General features: G+C 52.7%; 1 protein-coding gene across 1 annotated transcript in view; it reads right to left on the reverse strand.

Annotated features, from left to right (window-relative positions):
- Positions 1–22,624, reverse strand: part of ASPG (asparaginase) — an 86,250-nt gene that overhangs the window by 36,862 nt on the left and 26,764 nt on the right. The window contains exons 3-6 of the mRNA XM_075329918.1: positions 18,295–18,406; positions 16,532–16,657; positions 16,146–16,229; positions 10,361–10,487 (exon numbers count right to left, since the gene is read on the reverse strand). Coding sequence (XP_075186033.1) covers positions 10,361–10,487; positions 16,146–16,229; positions 16,532–16,657; positions 18,295–18,406 — 449 coding nt within the window. The remainder of the gene's footprint in view (positions 1–10,360; positions 10,488–16,145; positions 16,230–16,531; positions 16,658–18,294; positions 18,407–22,624) is intronic.

Below are 22,624 nucleotides of genomic sequence, written 5' to 3' on the forward strand. Positions count from 1 at the left end.
TGCCTCTTGAGAGGGTGCCTTGATCAGGAGATCGTCCAAGTAAGGGATCACCGAGTGACCCTGAGAGTGGAGGACCGCTACTACAGTAGCCATAACCTTGGTGAAAACCCGTGGGGCTGTTGCCAGGCCGAACGGCAGTGCCACGAACTGCAGGTGTTCGTTTTCTATGGCGAAGCGCAAGAAGCGCTGGTGCTCTGGAGCAATCGGTACGTGGAGATAAGCATCTTTGATATCGATCGATGCAAGGAAATCTCCTTGGGACATTGAGGCGATGACGGAGCGGAGGGATTCCATCCGGAACCGTCTGGTCTTTACGTGTTTGTTGAGAAATTTCAGGTCCAGGACAGGACGGAAAGACCCGTCCTTCTTTGGGACCACAAACAAGTTGGAGTAAAAACCGTGGCCCTGTTGCTGAAGAGGAACAGGGACCACCACTCCTTCTGCCTTCAGAGTGCCCAGCGCCTGCAGAAGAGCCTCGGCTCGCTCGGGAGGCGGGGATGACCTGAAGAATCGAGTCGGGGGACGAGAGGTGAACTCTATCTTGTAACCGTGAGACAGAATGTCTCTCACCCAACGGTCTTTTACCCGTGGCAGCCAGGCGTCGCAAAAGCGGGAGAGCCTGCCACCGACCGAAGATGCGGAGTGAGGAGGCCGAAAGTCATGAGGAAGCCGCTTTGGTAGCGGCACCTCCGGTGGCCTTTTTAGGACGTGACTTAGACCGCCATGCGTCAGAGTTCCTTTGATCTTTCTGAGGCCTTTTGGACGAGGAGAATTGGGACCTGCCCGCGCCCCGAAAGGACCGAAACCTCGACTGCCCCTTCCTCTGTTGGGGTATGTTCGGTTTGGGCTGGGGTAAGGATGTATCCTTTCCCTTGGATTGTTTGATGATTTCATCCAAACGCTCGCCAAACAATCGGTCGCCAGAAATTGGCAAACTGGTTAAGCGCTTTTTGGAAACAGAATCTGCCTTCCATTCCCGTAGCCACAAGGCCCTGCGGAGTACCACCGAATTGGCGGCTGCAACCGCCGTACGGCTCGCAGAGTCCAGGACAGCATTAATAGCGTAAGACGCAAATGCCGACGTCTGAGTGGTTATGGACGCCACCTGTGGCGCGGACGTGCGTGTGGCTGCGTCAATTTGCGCTTGACCTGCTGAGATAGCTTGTAGCGCCCATACGGCTGCGAACGCTGGGGCAAAAGAAGCGCCGATAGCTTCATAGATGGATTTCAACCAGAGCTCCATCTGCCTGTCAGTGGCATCTTTGAGTGAAGCCCCATCTTCCACTGCAAGTATGGATCTAGCTGCCAGTCTGGAGATTGGAGGATCCACTTTGGGACACTGAGCCCAACTTTTGACCACGTCAGGGGGAAAAGGATAACGTGTATCCTTAAGGCGCTTAGAAAAACGCTTATCTGGACAAGCATGGTGATTCTGGACTGCCTCTCTGAAATCAGAGTGGTCCAGAAACATACTCGGTGTACGCTTGGGAAACCTGAAACGGAATTTCTCCTGCTGAGAAGCTGACTCCTCCACCGGAGGAGCTGAGGGAGAAATATCCAACATACGATTGATGGACGCAATAAGGTCGTTCACTATGGCGTCCCCGTCCGGAGTATCAAGATTGAGAGCGGCCTCAGGATCAGAATCCTGATCAGCTGTCTCCGCATCATCAACCAGAGATTCCCCCCTCTGAGACCCTGCACAATATGATGATGTCGAGGGAAAATCTAAGCGAGCTCGCTTAGTCGGTCTGGGGCTGGGGTCTGTGTCAGAACCCTCAGCCTGGGATCCGTGAGATACCCCGGGAGGACATTGTTGGTCCAGCTGAGGTGGGCCAGGGAACAAAGATTCAACAGAGTCCCTGTGCTGAGATACCGGCCTGGACTGCAAGGCTTCTAGTATCTTAGCCATAGTCTCAGAGAGTTTTGCAAACTCCGTCCCCGTCACCTGAACAGTGTTAGCAGGTGGCTCCCCCTGGGCCCCTCTTAGCAGAGGCTCCGGCTGAGTAAGTGCCACAGGGGCCGAACAGTGCACACAATGAGGGTCAGTGGAACCTGCCGGTAGCGGGGTCGTACATGCGGCGCAGGCAACATAATAAGCCTGTGTTTTGGCACCCCTGCCTTTCGTGGGTGCCATGCTATTATCTTCCCTGAGTAACACAATAGGGTATATAGCCAGAAATCAACTGTGCACCATACAGTGTAAAACATATATACCATAAACATATAATTTCTTCAGCGCTCTATTGGGAGACCCAGACGATTGGGGTATAGCTACTGCCCTCTGGAGGCCACACAAAGCACTACATCAAAAGTGCAAGGCCCCTCCTCCTCTGGCTATACCCCCCCCGTGGTATCACGGGTTCTCCAGTTTTAGCTTTGTGTGCGAAGGAGGTCAGACATCCACGCATAGCTCCACAGATTTTAGTCAGCAGTAGCTGCTGACTATGTCGGATGGAAGAAAAGAGGACACATATAGTGTCCCCAGCATGCTCCCTTCTCACCCCTGGATGGTGTTGTAAGGTTGAGGTACCTATTGCTGGTACAGGGCTGGAGCCTGACATGCTGCTTTCCTTCCACATCCCCCTGAGAGGCTCTGTGGAAGTGGGATCCTGCCGGCCTCAAAGCTCTGACGCCGGGCTCCATCCACAGACCCATTTGAACCTGTTGGATACGGAGCTGGAGTACCGTTCAGGGACATGGCCCTGCACCATTACAGGTACTCTGTGTCCCCGTATACACAGGCACAGCACACTCCAGGCTTGCTGGGTGTGCTAGTGCGCCGGGGACAGTAATGGGTTACAGTCACTGCAGCTTTGCTGAGTGACTTTGTGTTTTGGGAACTACCGCGCCGGACGCTCCGGGAGCGGCGGCGCGGCTGGGACTTGTAGTTCGCCGGGGACTGGGCGCCGACCGCGCTTTTACGGCGGCGGCGCTTATAAATACAGTCCCCGGCTTCTGCGGCCTAGGGCCGCTTCGTTCCCGCCCCCTCCCTGTCACTCAGGGAAGGGGACAGGCGCTGAGCAATCAGCAGCGCCGAGGGCTGGAGCCTTTTTACATGCTCCAGCCCTCTCACTGCACACTGTCGGGCGCCGGATTCCCGCTCTGCCTTGGGGGCACGCCCACGGCCCGCCCCTCCTCACATGAGCTGGGGAAGAAGCCGGCAGCCATTACTGAAGTCCGAGCTCGGATTTTCAGCAACCAGGCAGGACGGTGGCGATCATACACCCGCTGATAGGCGGGCGGTAAGCGGCACACATAGTGCTGAACACAGATAAATGCAGTGTGTACATGTGTTGTTTTTAACTGCACAGGTCGCTATATGCCCGCTTGGGGAGCGACACATTAGCAGCAGGAAAGCAGGTGTGCTAAGGCACAGGCTTTTCTAGGCTACTTGTATCGCAGACTGAGATGCTCATTTGTGTTTTTGTGTTGTACATTCCACTGTACAGTCGCTAGTCTTAGCTATATTCTCCTGGAAGGGCTAGACTATAGCAGCAGAAAACCAAGGGTGCTGGGGCACAGGTTTTTTTCTATGCTGCTTGTTTTGCATGGGCTGCAGTGTGCATTTGTACTGGTGCTTGTATGCTATACATTGCACTGTATGGTCACTCTTCTGGGCCATATTCCCCTAGATGACTAGTCTACAGCAGCAGTAGAGCTGGGGTGCCACGGCACAGGCTTCTACGCTGCTTGTATTGCATGTGCTGCAGTGGTCATTTGTACTTGTGCTGGTATGCTATACATTGCACTGTACGGTCGCCATTCTTGGCGCTATAATCCTAGATGGCTAGCGGCAGCGGCATATAAGCAACACAGGCTTTCAATGCTGTTTTTACTGCATGTGATACTGTTCCACGGCACTGACCCCCATTGTCTGCAATGCTCTCCTGTAGCACTTGGTCAGCCGGGGTCTCTCCTAGATGTGGCCAAAGGAAACAACCTGTCAACCCTGTCCAAGGACAGGGACAGAGTTGCAGTTTTGGCTGATATATTGTCATCAGACAGGCCATGCGCAATCTGGTTCATTGCTCCCTGGCCACCCTCATTTGGAATAAAATCGGTGCTCCGGGGGGGTCCCAGGAGGACTCTCTGTATGGTGAGGCAGACGTAGCTCATCAGGACTTTGATCCTGACACCGCTCTCAATCCGGATACACCGGATGGTGACGCCATAAGGAATGATCCTATAGCGTCCATCAATGGAATGTTGGATCTTTCTCCCTCAGCTCCCCCAGCGGAGGAGTCAGCTTCACAGCAGGAGAAGTCCCATTCCAGTAGCTCAAACGTATATTGAGTATTTTTCTGGCCACGCTGAATTCAGAGAAGCAGTCCAGGAACACCACGCTTACCAGATAAGCGTTTTCTCCAAACGTATTAAGGATACACGTTATCCCCTTCCCCCTGACGTGGTCAAGCGCTGGACCCAGGGTCCAAGGGTGGATTCTCCAATCTCCAGGCTTGCGGCTAAAGCCATAGTTGCAGTGGAGATGGGACTTCACTTAAAGATGCCATTGACTGACAGATGGACTCTGATTGAAATCTGTCTATGAGGCTATCGGCGTGTCGGTTGCTCCGGCATTCACAGCCGTAGGGGCACCCTAAGCTTTCAGCTGTTCTTGACGCAGCTGGTCTTGAGCATATGTACATCTATGCCGCAGGGGCGTCCGTAACCTCGCAATGTCTGCATTGCGACTTACCCTATTGATGCTGTCCTGGAAGGACAGTCGAGGTTTCGGTCCTTCCCAAGCTCGGGCAGGTCCCACTTGTCCTCGTCCAAAAGGGCTGAAAAGCCTCAGAGGGGCTCAGCTTCCGGCCGGGCTCAATCACGCCCAAGGAAGGCAGCCGGAGGAACCGCTACCAAGGCGGTCTCCTCATGACTCTCAGCTCTCTCATCTCTCCGCATCCACGGTTGATGGCAGACTCGCTCGCCTTTGGCGACATTTAGCTGCCACAGGTCACAGACCGGTGGGTGAGGGACATTGTGCCCACGTGCACAGGACAGAGTTCGGTTCTCGTCCTCCGACTCGATTCTTCAGACCGTCCCCACCTCCCCACCGAGCCGATGCCCTTCTGCAGGCAGAAGGAGTGGTAATCCCTGTTCCTCTTCAGGAACAAGACACGGTTTTTTCTCCAATCTGGTTGTGGTGCCAAAAAAGGATGGCTCTTTCCGTTCCGTTCTGGACCTAAAACTGCTCAACAAGCACGTGGAGGCCAGGCGGTTCCGGATGAAACCCTCCGCTCCGCCATTGCCTCAATGTCTCAAGGAAATTTCCTAGCATCAATAGACATCAAAGATGCTTATCTCCACGTGCCGATTGCTACAGAGCACCAATGTTTTTCTACGTTTCGTGATAGGTGACGACCATCTTCAGTGCGTAGCTCTGCCATTCGGTCTGGCGACAGCCCCACGGGTGTTCACCAAGGTCATGGCGGCAGGGGTAGCAGTCTTGCACTCACAGGGACACTCTGTGATCCCTTACTTGGATGATCTTCTTGGCAAGGCACCCTCTCAAGAGGCATGCCAACTCAGCCTGAATGTTGCGCTGGAGACTCTCCCGACGTTTGGGTGGCTCATCAACTTCTCAAAGCCAAACCTGTCACCGACCCAATCACTAACGTATCTTGGCAGGATTTTCATACCCTCTCAGCGCTAGTGAAGCTTCCGCTGGACAAGCAGCGGTCACTACAGACTGGGGTGCAGACTCTCCTTCAAGGTCAGTCGCACTCCTTAAGACGCCTCATGCACTTCCTCGGGAAGATGAGCAATGGAGGCGGTTCCGTTTACGCAGTTTCATCTGCGTCCACTTCAATGGGACATTCTCCGCCAATGGGACGGGAAGTCAACATCCCTGAACAGGAAAGTATCCCTTTCACAGACGGCCAAGGACTCTCTGTAATGGTGGCTTCTTCCCACCTCATTATCACAGGGAAGATCCTTCCTACCACCGTCTTGGGCGGTGGTCACGACAGATGCGAGTCTGTTAGGGTGGGGAGCAGTTTTTTCTCCACCACAGGGCTCAGGGTACGTGGACTCAGCAGGAGTCCACCCTTCAGATCAATGTTCTGGAAATCAGAGCAGTGTATCTTGCCCTTATAGCCTTCCAGCAGTGGCTGGAAGGAAGGCAGATCCGAATTCAGTCGGACAACTCCACAGCGGTGGCATACGTCAACCACCAAGGGGGGACACGCAGTCGGCAAGCCTTCCAGGAAGTCCGGCGGATTCTGATGTGGGTGGACGCCACGGCCTCCACCATATCCGCAGTTCACATCCCCGGCGTAGAAAATTGGGAAGCAGACTTCCTCAGTGGCCAGGGCATGGACGCAGGGGAATGGTCCCTTCACCCGGACGTGTTTCAGGAAATCTGTCGCCGATGGAGAAGGCCGGACGTCGACCTAATGGCGTCCCGGCACAACAACAAGGTCCCAACCTTCATGGCACGGTCTCGCGATCAAAGAGCTCTGGCGGCAGACGCCTTAGTGCAAGATTGGTCGCAGTTCCGGCTCCCTTATGTGTTTCCACCTCTGGCACTCTTGCCCAGAGTGCTACGCAAGATCAGATCCGATTGCAGCCGCGTCATACTCGTCGCCCCAGACTGGCCGAGGAGGGCGTGGTATCCGGATCTGTGGCATATCACGGTCGGCCAACCGTGGGCACTACCAGACCGACCAGACTTACTGTTCCAAGGGCCGTTTTTCCATCGGAATTCTGCGGCCCTGAACCTGACTGTGTGGCCATTGAGTCCTGGATCCTAGCGTCTTCAGGATTATCCCAAGGGGTCGTTGCCACCATGAGACAGGCTAGGAAGCCCACGTCTGCTAAGATCTACCACAGAACGTGGAGGATATTCTTATCCTGGTGCTCTGCTCAGGGAGTGTCTCCCTGGCCATTTGCATTGCCTACCTTTCTATCTTTCCTGCAATCTGGGTTAGAAAAAAGGTTTGTCGCTCGGCCCCCTTAAAGGTCAGGTCTCGGTGCTATCCGTCTTTTTTCAGAGGCGTTTGGCGCGCCTTCCTAAGGTGCGCACGTTCCTACAGGGGGTTTGCCATATCGTACCCCCGTACAAGCGGCCGTTAGATCCATGGGATCTGAACAGGGTACTAGTTGTCCTCCAGAAGCCGCCCTTCGAGCTTCTGAGGGAGGTTTCACTTTCTAGACTATCACAGAAAGTGGCTTTTCTGGTAGCGATCACATCTCTTCGGAGAGTGTCTGAGCTGGCAGCGCTGTCATCCAAGGCTCCTTTCCTGGTCTTCCACCAGGACAAGGTAGTGCTGCGCCCCATTCAGGAGTTTCTCCCGAAGGTGGTATCCTTTTTTCATCTTAATCAGGATATCTCTTTGCCTTCGTTTTGTCCTCATGCAGTTCATCGGTATGAGAAGGATTTACTTTTGTTAGATCTGGTGAGAGCACTCAGAATCTACATTTCCCGCACGGCGCCCTTGCGCCGTTCGGATGCACTCTTTGTCCTTGTCGCTGGTAAGCCCAAAGGGTCGCAGGCTTCTAAGGTCACCCTGGCTCGATGGATCAAAGAACCAATTCTTGAAGCCTACCGTTCTGCTGAGCTTCCGGTTCCATCAAGGCTGAAGGCCCATCCTACCAGAGCCGTGGGTGCGTCCTGGGCATTGCGACACCAGGCTTCGGCTCAACAAGTGTGCCAGGCAGCCACCTGGTCCAGCCTGCACACTTGCACCAAGCATTATCAGGTGCATACCTATGCTTCGGCGGATGCCAGCTTAGGTGGAAGAGTCCTGCAGGAGGCAGTGACACCCCCGTAGGGGAGGGCTGTTTTTGCAGCTCTAACATGAGGTATTTCTTTACCCACCCAGGGACAGCTTTTGGACGTCCCAATCGTCTGGGTCTCCCAATAGAGCGCTGAAGAAGAAGGGAATTTTGTTACTTACCGTAAATTCCTTTTCTTCTAGCTCTTATTGGGAGACCCAGCACCCGCCCTGTTGTCCTTCGGGATGTTTTTTTGTTGATTGCGGGTACACATGTTGTTCATGTTGAACGGTTTTTCAGTTCTCCGATGTTATTCGGAGTTAATTTGTTTAAACCAGTTATTGGCTTCCTCCTTCTTGCTTTGGCACTAAAACTGGAGAACCCGTGATACCACGGGGGGGGTATAGCCAGAGGAGGAGGGGCCTTGCACTTTTGATGTAGTGCTTTGTGTGGCCTCCAGAGGGCAGTAGCTATACCCCAATCGTCTGGGTCTCCCAATAAGAGCTAGAAGAAAAGGAATTTACGGTAAGTAACAAAATTCCCTTCGTTACACTACTGCACAATGGGGCTAGCACCACAGGTGCTGCTTACCACCCGCCTAAAGCGGTTGTGAGGCCACCAGAGTCTCTGCCTGGGTCTCCCAGACTTTGTCCCCCTCTGCTGCGTCCGAGGAGCTGACCGGAATGGCTGCCGGCGTCCTGAGGAGAGGAGGGAGCCGTGGGCGTGACCCAGAAAGAGCGGGAATTGGTGCCCGCACTGTGCACAGTGAGAGGGGTGGAGTATGCAAAGCATGCTCCAGCCCTCAGTGCTGCTCGTTCTGTGCAGCGTCCCGCCCTTCCCCTGCCTGTCAGGGCTGTGGGCGGGAGGAAAGGAAACTAGGCCGCAAAAAGCCGGGGACTCTAGTAATAAACGCGGCCGCCGTAAAAGCGCGGCCGGCGTGAAAGTCCCCGGCGCACTACAAGTCCCAGCCGCGCCGCAGTGTTTCCATGGCCGCGGCGGTCAGTGCGGCAGTCCCTATACATAAACACACTCAGCAACGCTGAGTGTGTAATGGCACATATTAACCCGGTCAGCGCCGTGGTCCCCGGTGCACTAGCACACCCAGCAAAGCTGGAGTGTTGCTGTGCGCTGTCCCCACAGGGATACAGAGTACCTCCAAGTAGCAGGGCCATGTCCCTGAACGATACCCGGCTCCTATCCAGCAGGCTCCACAGGAGTTGTGGATGAAGCACGGTCTCAGTGCCTGGAGACCGATAGGATCCCACTTCACCCAGAGCCCTGAGGGGGATGGGGAAGGAAAACAGCATGTGGGCTCCAGCCTCCGTACCCGCAATGGATACCTCAACCTTACAACACCACCGACAAGAGTGGGGTGAGAAGGGAGCATGCTGGGGGCTCTATATGGGCCCACTTTTCTTCCATCCGACATGGTCAGCAGCTGCTGCTGACCAATCTGTGGAGCTGTGCGTGCGTGTCTGACCTCCTTCGCACAAAGCAAAAAACTGAGGAGCCCGTGGGAGCACGGGGGGTGTATAGGCAGAAGGGGAGGGGCTTAACACTTTTGAGTGTAATACTTTGTGCGGCCTCCGGAGGCATAGCCTATACACCCAATTGTCTGGGTCTCCCAATGGAGCGACAAAGAAATACAGTATATACCAGGATAAGAACATATATACCAGAGTGGTGTCATTATGGGGACATCTATACCAGGATGGGGCCAGTATGTGAACATATACCAGGATGGGCCATGATGTAGACACATATACCAGGCTAGAGCCATGATGGGGTCATGCACCAGGATGTGGTCATGATGGGGACACATATACCAGGATAGAGCCATGCATAAAAGGATGTGTCATGATGGGGACATATATACTAGGATGAGACCATGATGGGGCCATATATTCCAGGATATAGCCATGATTAGGTCATACACCAGGATGGGGAAAATATTTACCACGAAGTGGTCCAGGATGGGGAATATTAGTGCAGTATAGGGGTCAATACTACACAAAGAAGTGGGGGGGGGGGTGCAACTCTTATGGATTTAGAACGCTACAACGGTCCATACATCTGACCAACATGTGGGTGTGGGGGGGCCCAAGCTCAAACTTTGCACCTAGGCCCATCAGACTCTAGTTACACCAATGCCCAGGAGACACCATGGTGAATATCATATAGTAAGAACTTTACGGTATTATTACTAAATGGTCTGGAACCCTCAGGATTGGGCAAACTGGGATATATTGGAGGCTGTCGGGGGGGGCACTCTTGTTGCTAGTGTATGCAGACTGTTATGTGGAAGAGCACCAGATAGGGTTTCTAAGGCTTTTATACGAGTATTCTAGCTGAGGCACACACTTGGCCATGAGAAGCTAAGGTTTAGGTACTGCCAGGGCTTCGTAATGTCCAAGAACCATATCGAACTAGATTTTCTAGGGAAAAATAAATACGTCTTGGTGACACCCGCTTACTCCAAAACACAAGGGAACATAAATGGTGGGGGTTCTGGAGCACAGAGAGGGTACAGAGATAAGACTCCACCATTAAAAATACAGCCCTGTTTGTTCTTGAAGACCTTCATGACTTCACTCCACTTCCGCTCACAGATTCTCAGGGATTACATGGCCGGGAAGCTTACTTGTAATATCCACTTCAGCGTTGGCAAGTGGAGGCAAGTTGGGAGATGAGAACGCATTGAAACTTCCAGCATCCACCTTAGTCACCCGGTTTCCCCTGTAGAGCTTGTGATGAAAATAGAGACACACCTGAGAAAGCGAGCGGAGAGAACAGAGCAAGTGTTACAACACGACAGACCTGCCCTGTAATGCCCCATTATTACAGCGGATAATTCACAGGGATCCCAGGAGGCCCCACATACGCCAACAATCCCAACACAATTCACAATCCCGGACCCCGTATGGCTGAGGCCATCAGCTGCATTCTACAATTAGCCCCAAATCTCAAATCAACAACTGTGGCCTGTCCTGCGTAAATGTGACCTCCAGTGTGATCTGCAGCAGCTCCACCGGGCCCGTGTCAGCGTGGTACCTACATCTCAGGAACCCATGCCATGATATGCTGGTGCCCCGCTGCAATGTATGGGGGTCCTCCAATCAGCATTTTCATCTCTTCACCGGAGCAATTAGTACTCTATAAATTAGTACTTTACCCATCTTACTAATTAACAATTATTTAGCTAGACTATTTATTGGTTGGAAACCGCTATAACTCAAACCCTCTAAAGCTGAGAGGCAAGAGCGCAGGAGGAGGAGGACGCCCACGGGAGAGAGAAGAGCGCAGAGGAGGAGGACGCCCACGGGAGAGAGAAGAGCGCAGAGGAGGAGGAGGAGGACGCCGCCCACGGGAGAGAGAAGAGCGCAGAGGAGGAGGAGGAGGAGGACGCCGCCCACGAGAGAGAGAAGAGCGCGGAGGACGCCGCCCACGGGAGAGAGAAGAGCGCGGAGGACGCCGCCCACGGGAGAGAGAAGAGCGCGGAGGACGCCGACTGGAGAGAAGAGCGCGGAGGGCGACGACTGGAGAGAAGAGCGCGGAGGGCGACGACTGGAGAGAAGAGCGCGGAGGGCGACGACTGGAGAGAAGAGCGCGGAGGGCGACGACTGGAGAGAAGAGCGCGGAGGGCGACGACTGGAGAGAAGAGCGCGGAGGGCGACGACTGGAGAGAAGAGCGCGGAGGACGACGACTGGAGAGAAGAGCGCGGAGGACGACGACTGGAGAGAAGAGCGCGGAGGACGACGACTGGAGAGAAGAGCGCGGAGGACGACGACGACTGGAGAGAAGAGCGCGGAGGACGACGACGACTGGAGAGAAGAGCGCGGAGGACGACGACTGGAGAGAAGAGCGCGGAGGACGACGACTGGAGAGAAGAGCGCGGAGGACGACGACTGGAGAGAAGAGCGCGGAGGACGACGACTGGAGAGAAGAGCGCGGAGGACGACGACTGGAGAGAAGAGCGCGGAGGACGACGACTGGAGAGAAGAGCGCGGAGGACGACGACTGGAGAGAAGAGCGCGGAGGGCGACGACTGGAGAGAAGAGCGCGGAGGGCGACGACTGGAGAGAAGAGCGCGGAGGGCGACGACTGGAGAGAAGAGCGCGGAGGGCGACGACTGGAGAGAAGAGCGCGGAGGGCGACGACTGGAGAGAAGAGCGCGGAGGGCGACGACTGGAGAGAAGAGCGCGGAGGGCGACGACTGGAGAGAAGAGCGCGGAGGGCGACGACTGGAGAGAAGAGCGCGGAGGGCGACGACTGGAGAGAAGAGCGCGGAGGACGACGACTGGAGAGAAGAGCGCGGAGGACGACGACTGGAGAGAAGAGCGCGGAGGGCGACGACTGGAGAGAAGAGCGCGGAGGACGACGACAGGAGAGAAGAGCGCGGAGGACGACGACAGGAGAGAAGAGCGCGGAGGACGACGACAGGAGAGAAAAGCGCGGAGGACGACGACAGGAGAGAAGAGCGCGGAGGACGACGACAGGAGAGAAGAGCGCGGACGACGACGACAGGAGAGAAGAGCGCGGAGGACGACGACTGGAGAGAAGAGCGCGGATAAGGACAATCTAAAGAAGCATGAGGCGAACAGAAGAGCATGGATAAGAAGGATGACATAAGTCTGGCAGCAGCTCTGGCAGTGAAGCCCAGCAGACCTGTGTATGGAGAAGTCTGGTGTAATGGCAAACGATGGTTTGGCTGATGGCTAACAGTTATCTAATGTGTAAGGGGGGCTGAAGGAGGAATTATGTAAAGCACAGAATCTGTAACTTGTAGAATATTACTTCTGCATGTATATATAATACACCTCTGTCACTAAGGCTATGTGCGCACGTTGCGTACTAGCCCTGCAGATATTTCTGCAGCGATCTGAAGAGCACATGTGCGCTTTAGATCGCTGCAGAAATGTCCGTAGTGAGCGCCGATTCCATGCGCTCTGCCTGCAGCTCCTGCCATAGACAGAGCAGGAGCTGCCGGCAAAGCGCAGGAAAGAAGTGACATGTCACTTCTTTTTGCGCAGCGCTTCGGCAGTAGCCGAAGCGCTGCGCTCTTAGACGCCACGTGCGCACGGCCCCTGCACAATCTCCATAGATTGTGCAGGGGACGCAGGACGCATGCAGTTACGCTGCGCTACAAAGCGCAGCGTAACTGCATGTTTTTACGCAACGTGCGCACATAGCCTAAGGCTGCAGTCATTTCCTTTCTACACAGACTGTCTCCAGACCTGGGCCGCACTGAAGGAATTTTGCTGTATTTTTTCACTTTACGTCTCTCCTACTTCACGTCTGCATATTCTTTATCACCATCCCAGTCCCGTAGTGTGAACATGAGCTGAGGGCCACAGACAACAATTCTTTGTGCACATTGATGTGATGTGACTATTTTGGCTGCTCTGTTGCAGAAAAAAAAATTGCGACTCCAGTGCTTTGCATTCACGTTTACAGCAAGCCGGTCGCATGCAAGTAGTTTCCACGTGTGTTTGATTATCTGGCCCTGGTCACATGTGACGTGTCACAGTGGTGATATATCGCTATGTGACAGTTATTGTATGATGCACATCGCCATATAGACATAGCTTTGTTTTACAAAATCAAGGGCTTCATGGCAGCGAAAGACGGCCGACAGCCACTGCTACATCGCAGTATAATGCAAGTGAATGGGGTCATACTGCGACCTGTATTGTATGATTAGCCCAACAAGTCACAACCAGTTGGATTTTTTGTGACCGGCTTGTCATGGCCCCCTGCAGATCACAATGCGACCTCATTCACCTGCCGTATGCTGCGATGTAGCACTGCCGACCCCATCCGCTCCACGCAGCTATTCAGTAATATCGGCAATGCAAGCGATTTAGAAAAATTATCCCGGGCCATGCGTGGCGGAGCGAGCCTGACATTTACATAAGGAGCGCAGCGACGGCGGCGGGGATTTCTCTGCTTCTGTGTGTACAGCGTTTAATGCCCATTATCACTCTAATCCATTTAAACACTGTACACACATCACCAGGGAACACGGGCACAACCTACGAGCAACGCACTAAGCGTCAGCCGCCAAACAGTGCACAATACACCACTTATATCCACAGCTACTGGGAATATTTCCAGTGTCAGTCTTCCTAATGTGAATGGTCATCGAGGACGGCTGCGGAGGAGACAGGTGAATCCAAGGACTTGGTCCAGGGCATCGCTGAGCCGGGAAGACACAAGTCAAGGATTTTTAGGATCCCTCTGTTGGCCTTGGCTCTTTGTGGAGATGTAAATGGTGGAGGGAATCTTAAAGGCAATGCTGGTAGAAGAGTGTGCAAATTAGCTCCCGTCTGGCAGAAGGAAAGCTGAAACCCCAGTGCCCCTTATAGGACGCTCCCATATACATCAATGAGAGTGTAACCGCAGGATTCCACCAAATCAGAGACCCCCATCTGTAGACCGCCGATTCAGTGTAAAGTTGTGGTCGGCTCGTGGTATTGCTTTGTACACTGCTCTTGGAAAGAAACGTTTTCCCTGTAAAAATGCAGCAGGTGTAGAGGGTCTTACAGAAAGCTACATATAGGGGGCAGTAGTGCCCATATTCTTTACTATGGAGGAGAAAGAACTTTTTGGGCTTCATCTGTCTGTAAATTTAAGCTCTACATATATCTTGGGTGTCATGGTTTTCCCGATATCTTGGTGGTCAGTGAATGACACTTGTTTCCATACAGAGGCAGTAACCAGTATATAGCTAGTCCCGCTCTTAGCCAAAAAGTGGATATTGTACCCATCTACACAACGCGCTGCTGGGACACGGAGCATTGTCCATACTGGATACAAGACGGGCTGTGTCCCGGCTCGCTGCCTCTGCAAAACAAGAGATCCCCGACCGCAAACTATGACCATGAAATGGCGAGGAAGGGAAACACGAAGAAAGCTGCAAAACGGAAGGGGTTTCCATCATTTAGATTTTTTATTTTTTTTTTTAAATCTCCATCCCCCGGCTGCAGTTAATTTAAAAAAAAAAAAACAAAAAACAAACAAACAAACAAACGTTACCCTTCCCTGGTTCATTGTTAAGTCACCGGTACTGCTCTGTGATTCTCTGCAGCCCCCGAGCTCACAGATTACTGTGTGCGGCCCCCGAGCTCACAGATTACCCTCTGCGGCCCCCGAGCTCACAGATTACCGTCTGCGGCCCCCGAGCTCACAGATTACAGTCTGCAGCCCCCGAGCTCACAGATTACCGTCTGCGGCCCCCGAGCTCACAGATTACCGTCTGCAGCCCCCGAGCTCACAGATTACCGTCTGCGGACCCAGAGCTCACAGATTACCGTCTGCGGACCCAGAGCTCACAGATTACCGTCTGCGGACCCAGAGCTCACAGATTACAGTCTGCGGACCCAGAGCTCACAGATTACCGTCTGCGGACCCAGAGCTCACAGATTACCGTCTGCGGACCCAGAGCTCACAGATTACCGTCTGCGGACCCAGAGCTCACAGATTACCGTCTGCGGACCCAGAGCTCACAGATTACCGTCTGCGGACCCAGAGCTCACAGATTACCGTCTGCAGACCCAGAGCTCACAGATTACCGTCTGCAGACCCAGAGCTCACAGATTACCGTCTGCAGACCCAGAGCTCACAGATTACCGTCTGCAGACCCAGAGCTCACAGATTACAGTCTGCAGACCCAGAGCTCACAGATTACCGTCTGCAGACCCAGAGCTCATAGATTACCTACTGCAGACCCAGAGCTCACAGATTACCGTCTGCACACCCAGAGCTCACAGATTACAGTCTGCAGACCCAGAGCTCACAGATTACAGTCTGCAGACCCAGAGCTCACAGATTACCGTCTGCATACCCAGAGCTCACAGATTACCGTCTGCAGCCCCAGAGCTCACAGATTACCGTCTGCAGCCCCAGAGCTCACAGATTACCGTCTGCAGCCCCAGAGCTCACAGATTACCGTCTGCAGCCCCCAAACTCACAGATTACCGTCTGCAGCCCCCAAACTCACAGATTACCGTCTGCAGCCCCCAAACTCACAGATTACCCTCTGCAGCCCCCAAACTCACAGATTACAGTCTGCAGCGCTGCATACAATAACAAATTTCAGGGAGCAGCAGTGGAGACTGATTATTGCACCCGGGAGCACACAAAGAGCAGGTAGTCTTGGGGCTTTCGTAAACTGCAGCCGGGAGAGAGTTTTCCTACATGGGAAAATGACCTGTGAACGTGGCGCCCCCTACAGCTGTGCGAACCTTAATATGACTCCTGTGTGATTTGGGTACAGACAGTAGCTGTAGACTGCCCCCTTGTGTCTAGATGCGAAAATTCACATGTCTCTAGAAAATGAGATTACAGAGCTGAGGCTCGGCCGGACGGTGAGAATTACTTAGTAATGGGGTGAGTAATAGGTAAAGGATTCAAAACAAAAACTGACCTCAGGAATGACAAACTGGCCGGCAATCATCAGCGCCCCCAACAGGTTGTCACGACCATCGTTTCGCATCTCATAGATCGGAACCTGGAAGCAAATATTAAACCATGATTTAATGCACCATGGAGCCCTGTGGCAACATTTCCGTATACATCAGGAAAAGCTCCAGACATATACTGTAGGCCGAGAGCACACCTGACATTTGTGGTATGTTTCTGGCTTTCGCTCAGCAAAAACCTTATTGGTATTCCTCCGGCTCCCCAAAAAGCAAAAGACTGAGGTGGAAAGCCCTCGCCTTTACCCAGGAGGTCGAGGATTTGCTGCCCGAGTGCATTCAGGACGGCAGAACAATCCTCCGGCAGCCGAATACAGCGGCGGGTTACACTTACCTGAGATCCGGTCAGCACGATGGTTTTTCCCAGGTTCTCGCACATAAAGGATAAAGCAGACGCAGTGTAAGCCATTGTGTCAGTGCCGTGAAGGATGACGAAGCCATCGTAATGCTCGTAGTTTTTCTACAGGGAGCGGCAATCAGTCACAGACATAGAAAAAAAAAAAAAGAGAATAAGTCAACCGTTACTACAGTACTGTGCAATGAAGGCTGGACTGTAACACACAAAAGTAGGAAGATAACACAAAATCCATAAAATTCAAATGGCAGCTGCGGGTAACTATTACTTGGCTGTAGACACTAGAAAATCCCCTAAAAGGATCCTGAGAAGGAAAATGGCGACTCGGGAACATAAATAAGAAAAAAACAGACTCCCATTTATTGAGGTAGAGTATATGGACATCTAAAGGGGCCACCAGTGGTGAAACTACAGTCCGATGGGCTCGGGTGCAAAGTTTGATATAGGTATATGTCCTTATGGCCGCATCTTGGTATATATCCCCATCCCGATATATAGCCCCATCCTGGCCACATCCTTGTATATAGCCCCATCCTGGTATATGTCCCAATCATGACGCACATCCAGCTAAATCGGGTGCTGAAGTCGGTGGGGCCCCTGCACCCCCGGTAACTATCCCTGCGATCGCGATTGTTACACCCCTAGGGGCCACTAATACGAGGTAGATGCCAGCTGCGTTTCACAGATGACATCTGCCTGTAACAGCAGCAAGTAGAGGTGCCACTGTCAATCACTGACAGTGGTGTTTAAATAATAGGGTGCCTGTGACCCCAGCTTCCATCGCCCCCTCTCAAGACAATGACAGGGAGCCGACAAGCTACTAAAGAAGTCCACATTGCTTCTAGCTAGGCTTTTTAGTGCTCAAATATTCGAGGGTTCAAGTCACCTCAAGGAAAACTAAAATGCTAATGTATAAAAAGAAAAATGTTTCAAGAGGGAAAAAAAACAAAAACCCTAAAATCACCCCCTTTTCCTAGTTAACAAAATAGATAAAAATAGTGGAGTTGCTGCATCCAGCAAATATTTAAAAATGTTTACAACCGAAAGTGGAGAAAAACAAAATATCACAACCCCCAAAATTACTATTTTCAGTTGCTACAGTTCCTCCCCGAAAAAAACAATAGAATTAGTGCACAACATAATAATATACCATAAAAACGAAAACCATGAGCACAACCGGATTTTTTATCCACTGTTTTTCAGTGCAATATGGTAAATTTAATGGCGGTAAAACTACAAGTCATCCTGCAAAAAAAAAAAAAAAAAAAAAAGCTCCGATGTGGAATAATAATAATAAAAATAGAAACTTAAGCTGTGGCTTTAAGAAAAAAGGTAAAATAAATGAAGAAAAAAAAAAAAAAAAAAAACACCTGGTGGTGTAGGGATTAAAGGGATAATCTGCACAGAAAAGTTTACTTTCTTCAGTCTCTGTCATTATGGCTGGATATTCACACAACAGGACGTTTAATAAAATTTTTTTTAAAAAATGCCAAGACTTTAAATCGAGCAGATCTAGAGGACAAAGTACATTATTCTACTTAATCCAAAGGGATTGTCCTTGGGGAAGAGCAGGGACAGCAGGGTTCCGCAATACTGGTTGGGGTTTAGAGGAAGTACAATATAAAAAGGTCCCATCAGGGTAAATAATACCAGCACTAATGTCGGGCACCTCAGCAGTGGCGGTGGTGATGAGGACAGGGGTTAGAGACGCATTCACAGCTGCTTATTTGCACACATTCTACCTCGATGTCTTTGGCGATTTTGGCCCAGTCGTCGGTGGTCATGTTGCAGGAGTCGAGCAGAGGCGAATACTCCAGGACGGTGTACACAATGCGTTTATTCTGCTTGGAAAGACTAGAAAGGAAGAAGAATCAAGACGAAGAAGTCAGAACACAAATGTGCATTAGAAAAATATAATCATATTGGTAAATACTTAATGATCCTGAGATACAGGAGCTTTTCTTTTCGAATACTGGGATTGACGATACTCGTAACGAGTACTGTCTTAAGGTCCAGTCACACTAAGCAACTTACCAGCGATCCCAACAACGATAGGGATCGCTGGTAAGTTGCTAGGAGGTTGCTGGTGAGATGTCACACTGCGACGCTCCAGCGATCCCACCAGCAACCTGACCTGGCAGGGATCGCTGGAGCGTGGCTACACGAGTTGCTGGTGAGCTCACCAGCAACCAGTGTCCAGCCACACGTGCAGAGAGCAGGGAGCAGCGCACACTGAGCGCTGGCTCCCTGCTCTCCTAGTTACAGCACACATCGGGTTAATTACCCGATGTGTGCTGCAGCTAATGTGCACAGAGCAGGGAGCAGCGCACAATGCTTAGCGCTGGCTCCTTGCTCTCCTAGCTACAGCACACATCGGGTTAATTAACCCGATGTGTCCTGCAGCTACATGTGTACAGAGCAGGAGCCGGCACTGACAGTGAGAGCGGCTGAGTCTGGTATCAAAGGTAAATATCGGGTAACCAAGGACAGGGCTTCTTGGTTACCCGATGTTTACATTGGTTACCAGCCTCTGCAGAAGCCGGCTCCTGCTGCCTGCACATTTAGTTGTTGCTGCCTCGCTGTCACACACAGCGATCTGTGCTTCACAGCAGGACAGCAACAACTAAAAAATGGCCCAGGACATTCAGCAACAACCAACGACCTCACAGCAGGGGCCAGGTTGTTGCTGGATGTCACACACAGCAACATCGCTAGCAACGTCACAAAAGTTGTTCGTTAGCAGCGATGTTGCTAGCGATGTTGCTTAGTGTGACGGGGCCTTAATACTCGCGTATTCATTCCGAATAGTGTGCACAATGCAAGTGAATGGGGAAAAACTCGCAAAGTAACGAGTAACCTGAATGCAGTACTAGTCGTGCGAGTAGCAAATAAAGAGAATTTTGTTTACTTACCGTAAATTCTTTTTCTTATAGTTCCGACATGGGAGACCCAGACCATGGGTGTATAGCTACTGCCTCCGGAGGACACACAAAGTACTACACTCAAAACGTGTAGCTCCTCCCTCCGGGCTATATACACCCCCTGGATGACAATCTAACCAGTTCAGTGCAAAAGCTGAAGGAGGACATCCACCCATAAGTAGAGATAGAGTAAAACTCGGAAAAACCGGAACTCTGTCTACAACAACAGCCAGTGAAAACACACGGAACAAAAACTGCCAACAGGCAACAGGGAGGGTGCTGGGTCTCCCATGTCGGAACTATAAGACAAAGAATTTACGGTAAGTAAACAAAATTCTCTTTTTCTTCATCGTTCCTTATGGGAGACCCAGACCATGGGACGTTCCAAAGCAGTCCATGGGTGGGAAATAAACCAAACTGAGAAGTAGGCAAAACCTAACTTCACAAATGGGCGACAGCCGCCTGAAGGATGCGTCTGCCCAAGCTCGCATCTGCCGAAGCATGAGCATGCACTTGGTAGTGCTTCGAAAAAGTGTGCAGACTGGACCAAGTGGCAGCCTGACAAACCTGCTGAGCCGTAGCCTGGTGCCTGAAAGCCCAGGAGGCACCGACAGCTCTGGTCGAGTGCGCCTTAATCCCCGGCGGGGGAGGCACCTGAGAACACTGGTAGGCATCGGCGATAGCCGACCTAATCCAACGAGCTAGGGTCGGTTTAGAAGCAGAGAGACCCTTGCGCTGACCCGTGGTTAGCACAAAAAGTGAGGTGCACCGCCTAAAAACGGCGGTGCGTGACACATAGATTCGGAGCGCCCGCACCAAATCCAAGGTGTGCAACGCCTTCTCAAAGCGATGCACAGGGGCCGGACAAAGAGAGGGCAATGAAATGTCCTGGTTAAGGTGGAAAGAAGACACCACCTTAGGGAGAAAGTCCGGAGTCGGACGAAGAACCACCTTGTCTTGGTGAAACACCAAAAAGGGGGATTCCGAAGAGAGCGCAGCCAAAATCAGAAACTCTCCTGAGAGAAGTTATGGCTACTAGAAAAACAACTTTCTGTGAAAGTCTAAACAAGGGAACCTCCCTAAGAGGCTCAAAGGGGGTTTCTGTAAGGCCGTGAGGACCAGATTAAGGTCCCAGGGATCCAAAGGCCGCCGGTAAGGAGGAATGATGTGAGCTGCGCCCTGCATGAAGGTGCGCACCTGAGCCAGTCGGGCGATACGCCGCTGGAATAATACCGACAGAGCCGACACCTGTCCTTTGAGGGAATTGAGGGACAGTCCTAGCTGTAGACCAGACTGTAGAAAAGACAGGATGGTCGGCAAGGAGAACGGCCAAGGAGCATGGTCGGAAGAGCGACACCAGGACAGGAAGATCCTCCAAGTCCTGTGATAAATCTTGGCCGAAGAAGACTTCCGAGCCTGAGTCATAGTGGAGATGACCTCAGAGGGAATACCTGAAGCCGTCAGGATCCAGGACTCAAGAGCCACGCCGTCAATCTGAGAGCCGCAGAATTCTGGCGGAAAAACGGACCTTGAGAGAGAAGGTCTGGGCGGTCTGGGAGATGCCACGGCACCTCTACAGACAGGCGGAGCAGGTCTGGGTACCAAGCTCGCCTGGGCCAGTCCGGAGCAATGATTATGACCCGACGGCCCTCCATTCTGATCTTGCGCAGAACCCTGGGCAAGAGAGCTAGAGGGGGAAACACGTAGGCCAGACGGAACTGGGACCAATCCTGAACCAGCGCGTCCGCTGCGAAGGCCTGAGGATCGTGGGAGCGAGCCACGTAAACCGGAACCTTGTTGTTGTGCCGGGATGCCATTAGATCCACTTCCGGAGTACCCCACTTGCGGCAGATTGACCTGAACACTGCCGGGTGCAGGGCCCACTCGCCGCTGTCCACGGTTTGACGGCTGAGATAATCTGCCTCCCAGTTTTCTACGCCTGGGATGTGGACTGCTGATATGCTGGACTTGGAGTCCTCCGTCCACTGGAGGATTCGTTGAACCTCCAACATCGCCAGGCGGCTGCGAGTTCCACCCTGGTGATTGATGTAGGCAACCGCTGTCGCGTTGTCCGACTGGACTCGAATGTGCCTGCCCGCCAACAGGTGGTGCAAGGCTAGGAGAGCTAGAAACACAGCTCTGATCTCCAGCACATTGATCGGGAGGGCTGATTCGGACGGAGTCCAAGTGCCCTGTGCTCGGTGATGGAGAAAAACTGCTCCCCAACCGGAGAGGCTGGCATCCGTGGTGAGAATCACCCAGGACGGAGTCAGGAAGGAGCGTCCCTGTGACAGAGAGAGGGGCCGAAGCCACCACTGAAGAGAGCTCCTGGTCTGTGGCGACAGAGCCACTAGCTTGTGCAGGGAAGAGGTCCGCTTGTTCCAACAGCGGAGAATGTCCAACTGCAGGGGACGCAGATGGAACTGTGCAAATGGAACCGCTTCCATTGACGCCACCATCTGACCCAGCACCTAGATGAGGTGTCTGATGGAATGACGGCGGTGCCTCAGCAGAGAGCGCACCGCTAGCTGAAGGGACTGCTGTTTGACCAAGGGCAACTTCACAAGTGCCGGCAGAGTCTCGAATTGCATCCCTAGGTACAGAAGTCCCTGGGTCGGGGTCAGAGTGGACTTGGGCAGGTTGACAAGCCACCCGAACTGAACAAGCGTGGCGAGAGTGAGCGAGACACTCCGCTGGCAGTCTGCCCTGGATGAGGCCTTGACTAGAAGGTCGTCCAGGTAGGGGATTACTGCCAACCCCTGAAGATGCAGGACCGCAACCACTGCTGCCATAACCTTGGTGAAAACACGAGGGGCCGTGGCTAACCCGAAGGGGAGAGCCACGAATTGGAAATGTTCCTCTCCGATTGCAAAGCGGAGCCAACGCTGGTGTGAAACCGCGATAGGCACGTGCAGATAGGCATCTCTGATGTCGATGGATGCCAGAAAATCTCCTTGGGTCATTGATGCAATGACCGATCTCAGAGATTCCATGCGAAAACGCCGCACCTGAACATGCTTGTTGAGAAGCTTGAGATCCAGGATGGGCCGGAAGGAACCGTCCTTCTTGGGGACTAGAAAGAGGTTGGAGTAGAAACCTCTGAACCGTTCCCGAGCGGGAACCGGAACAATAACACCGTTGGCCTGCAGGG

Source organism: Anomaloglossus baeobatrachus, chromosome 12 (genome assembly GCF_048569485.1).
Source record: "Anomaloglossus baeobatrachus isolate aAnoBae1 chromosome 12, aAnoBae1.hap1, whole genome shotgun sequence".
Classification (NCBI taxonomy): domain Eukaryota; kingdom Metazoa; phylum Chordata; class Amphibia; order Anura; family Aromobatidae; genus Anomaloglossus; species Anomaloglossus baeobatrachus.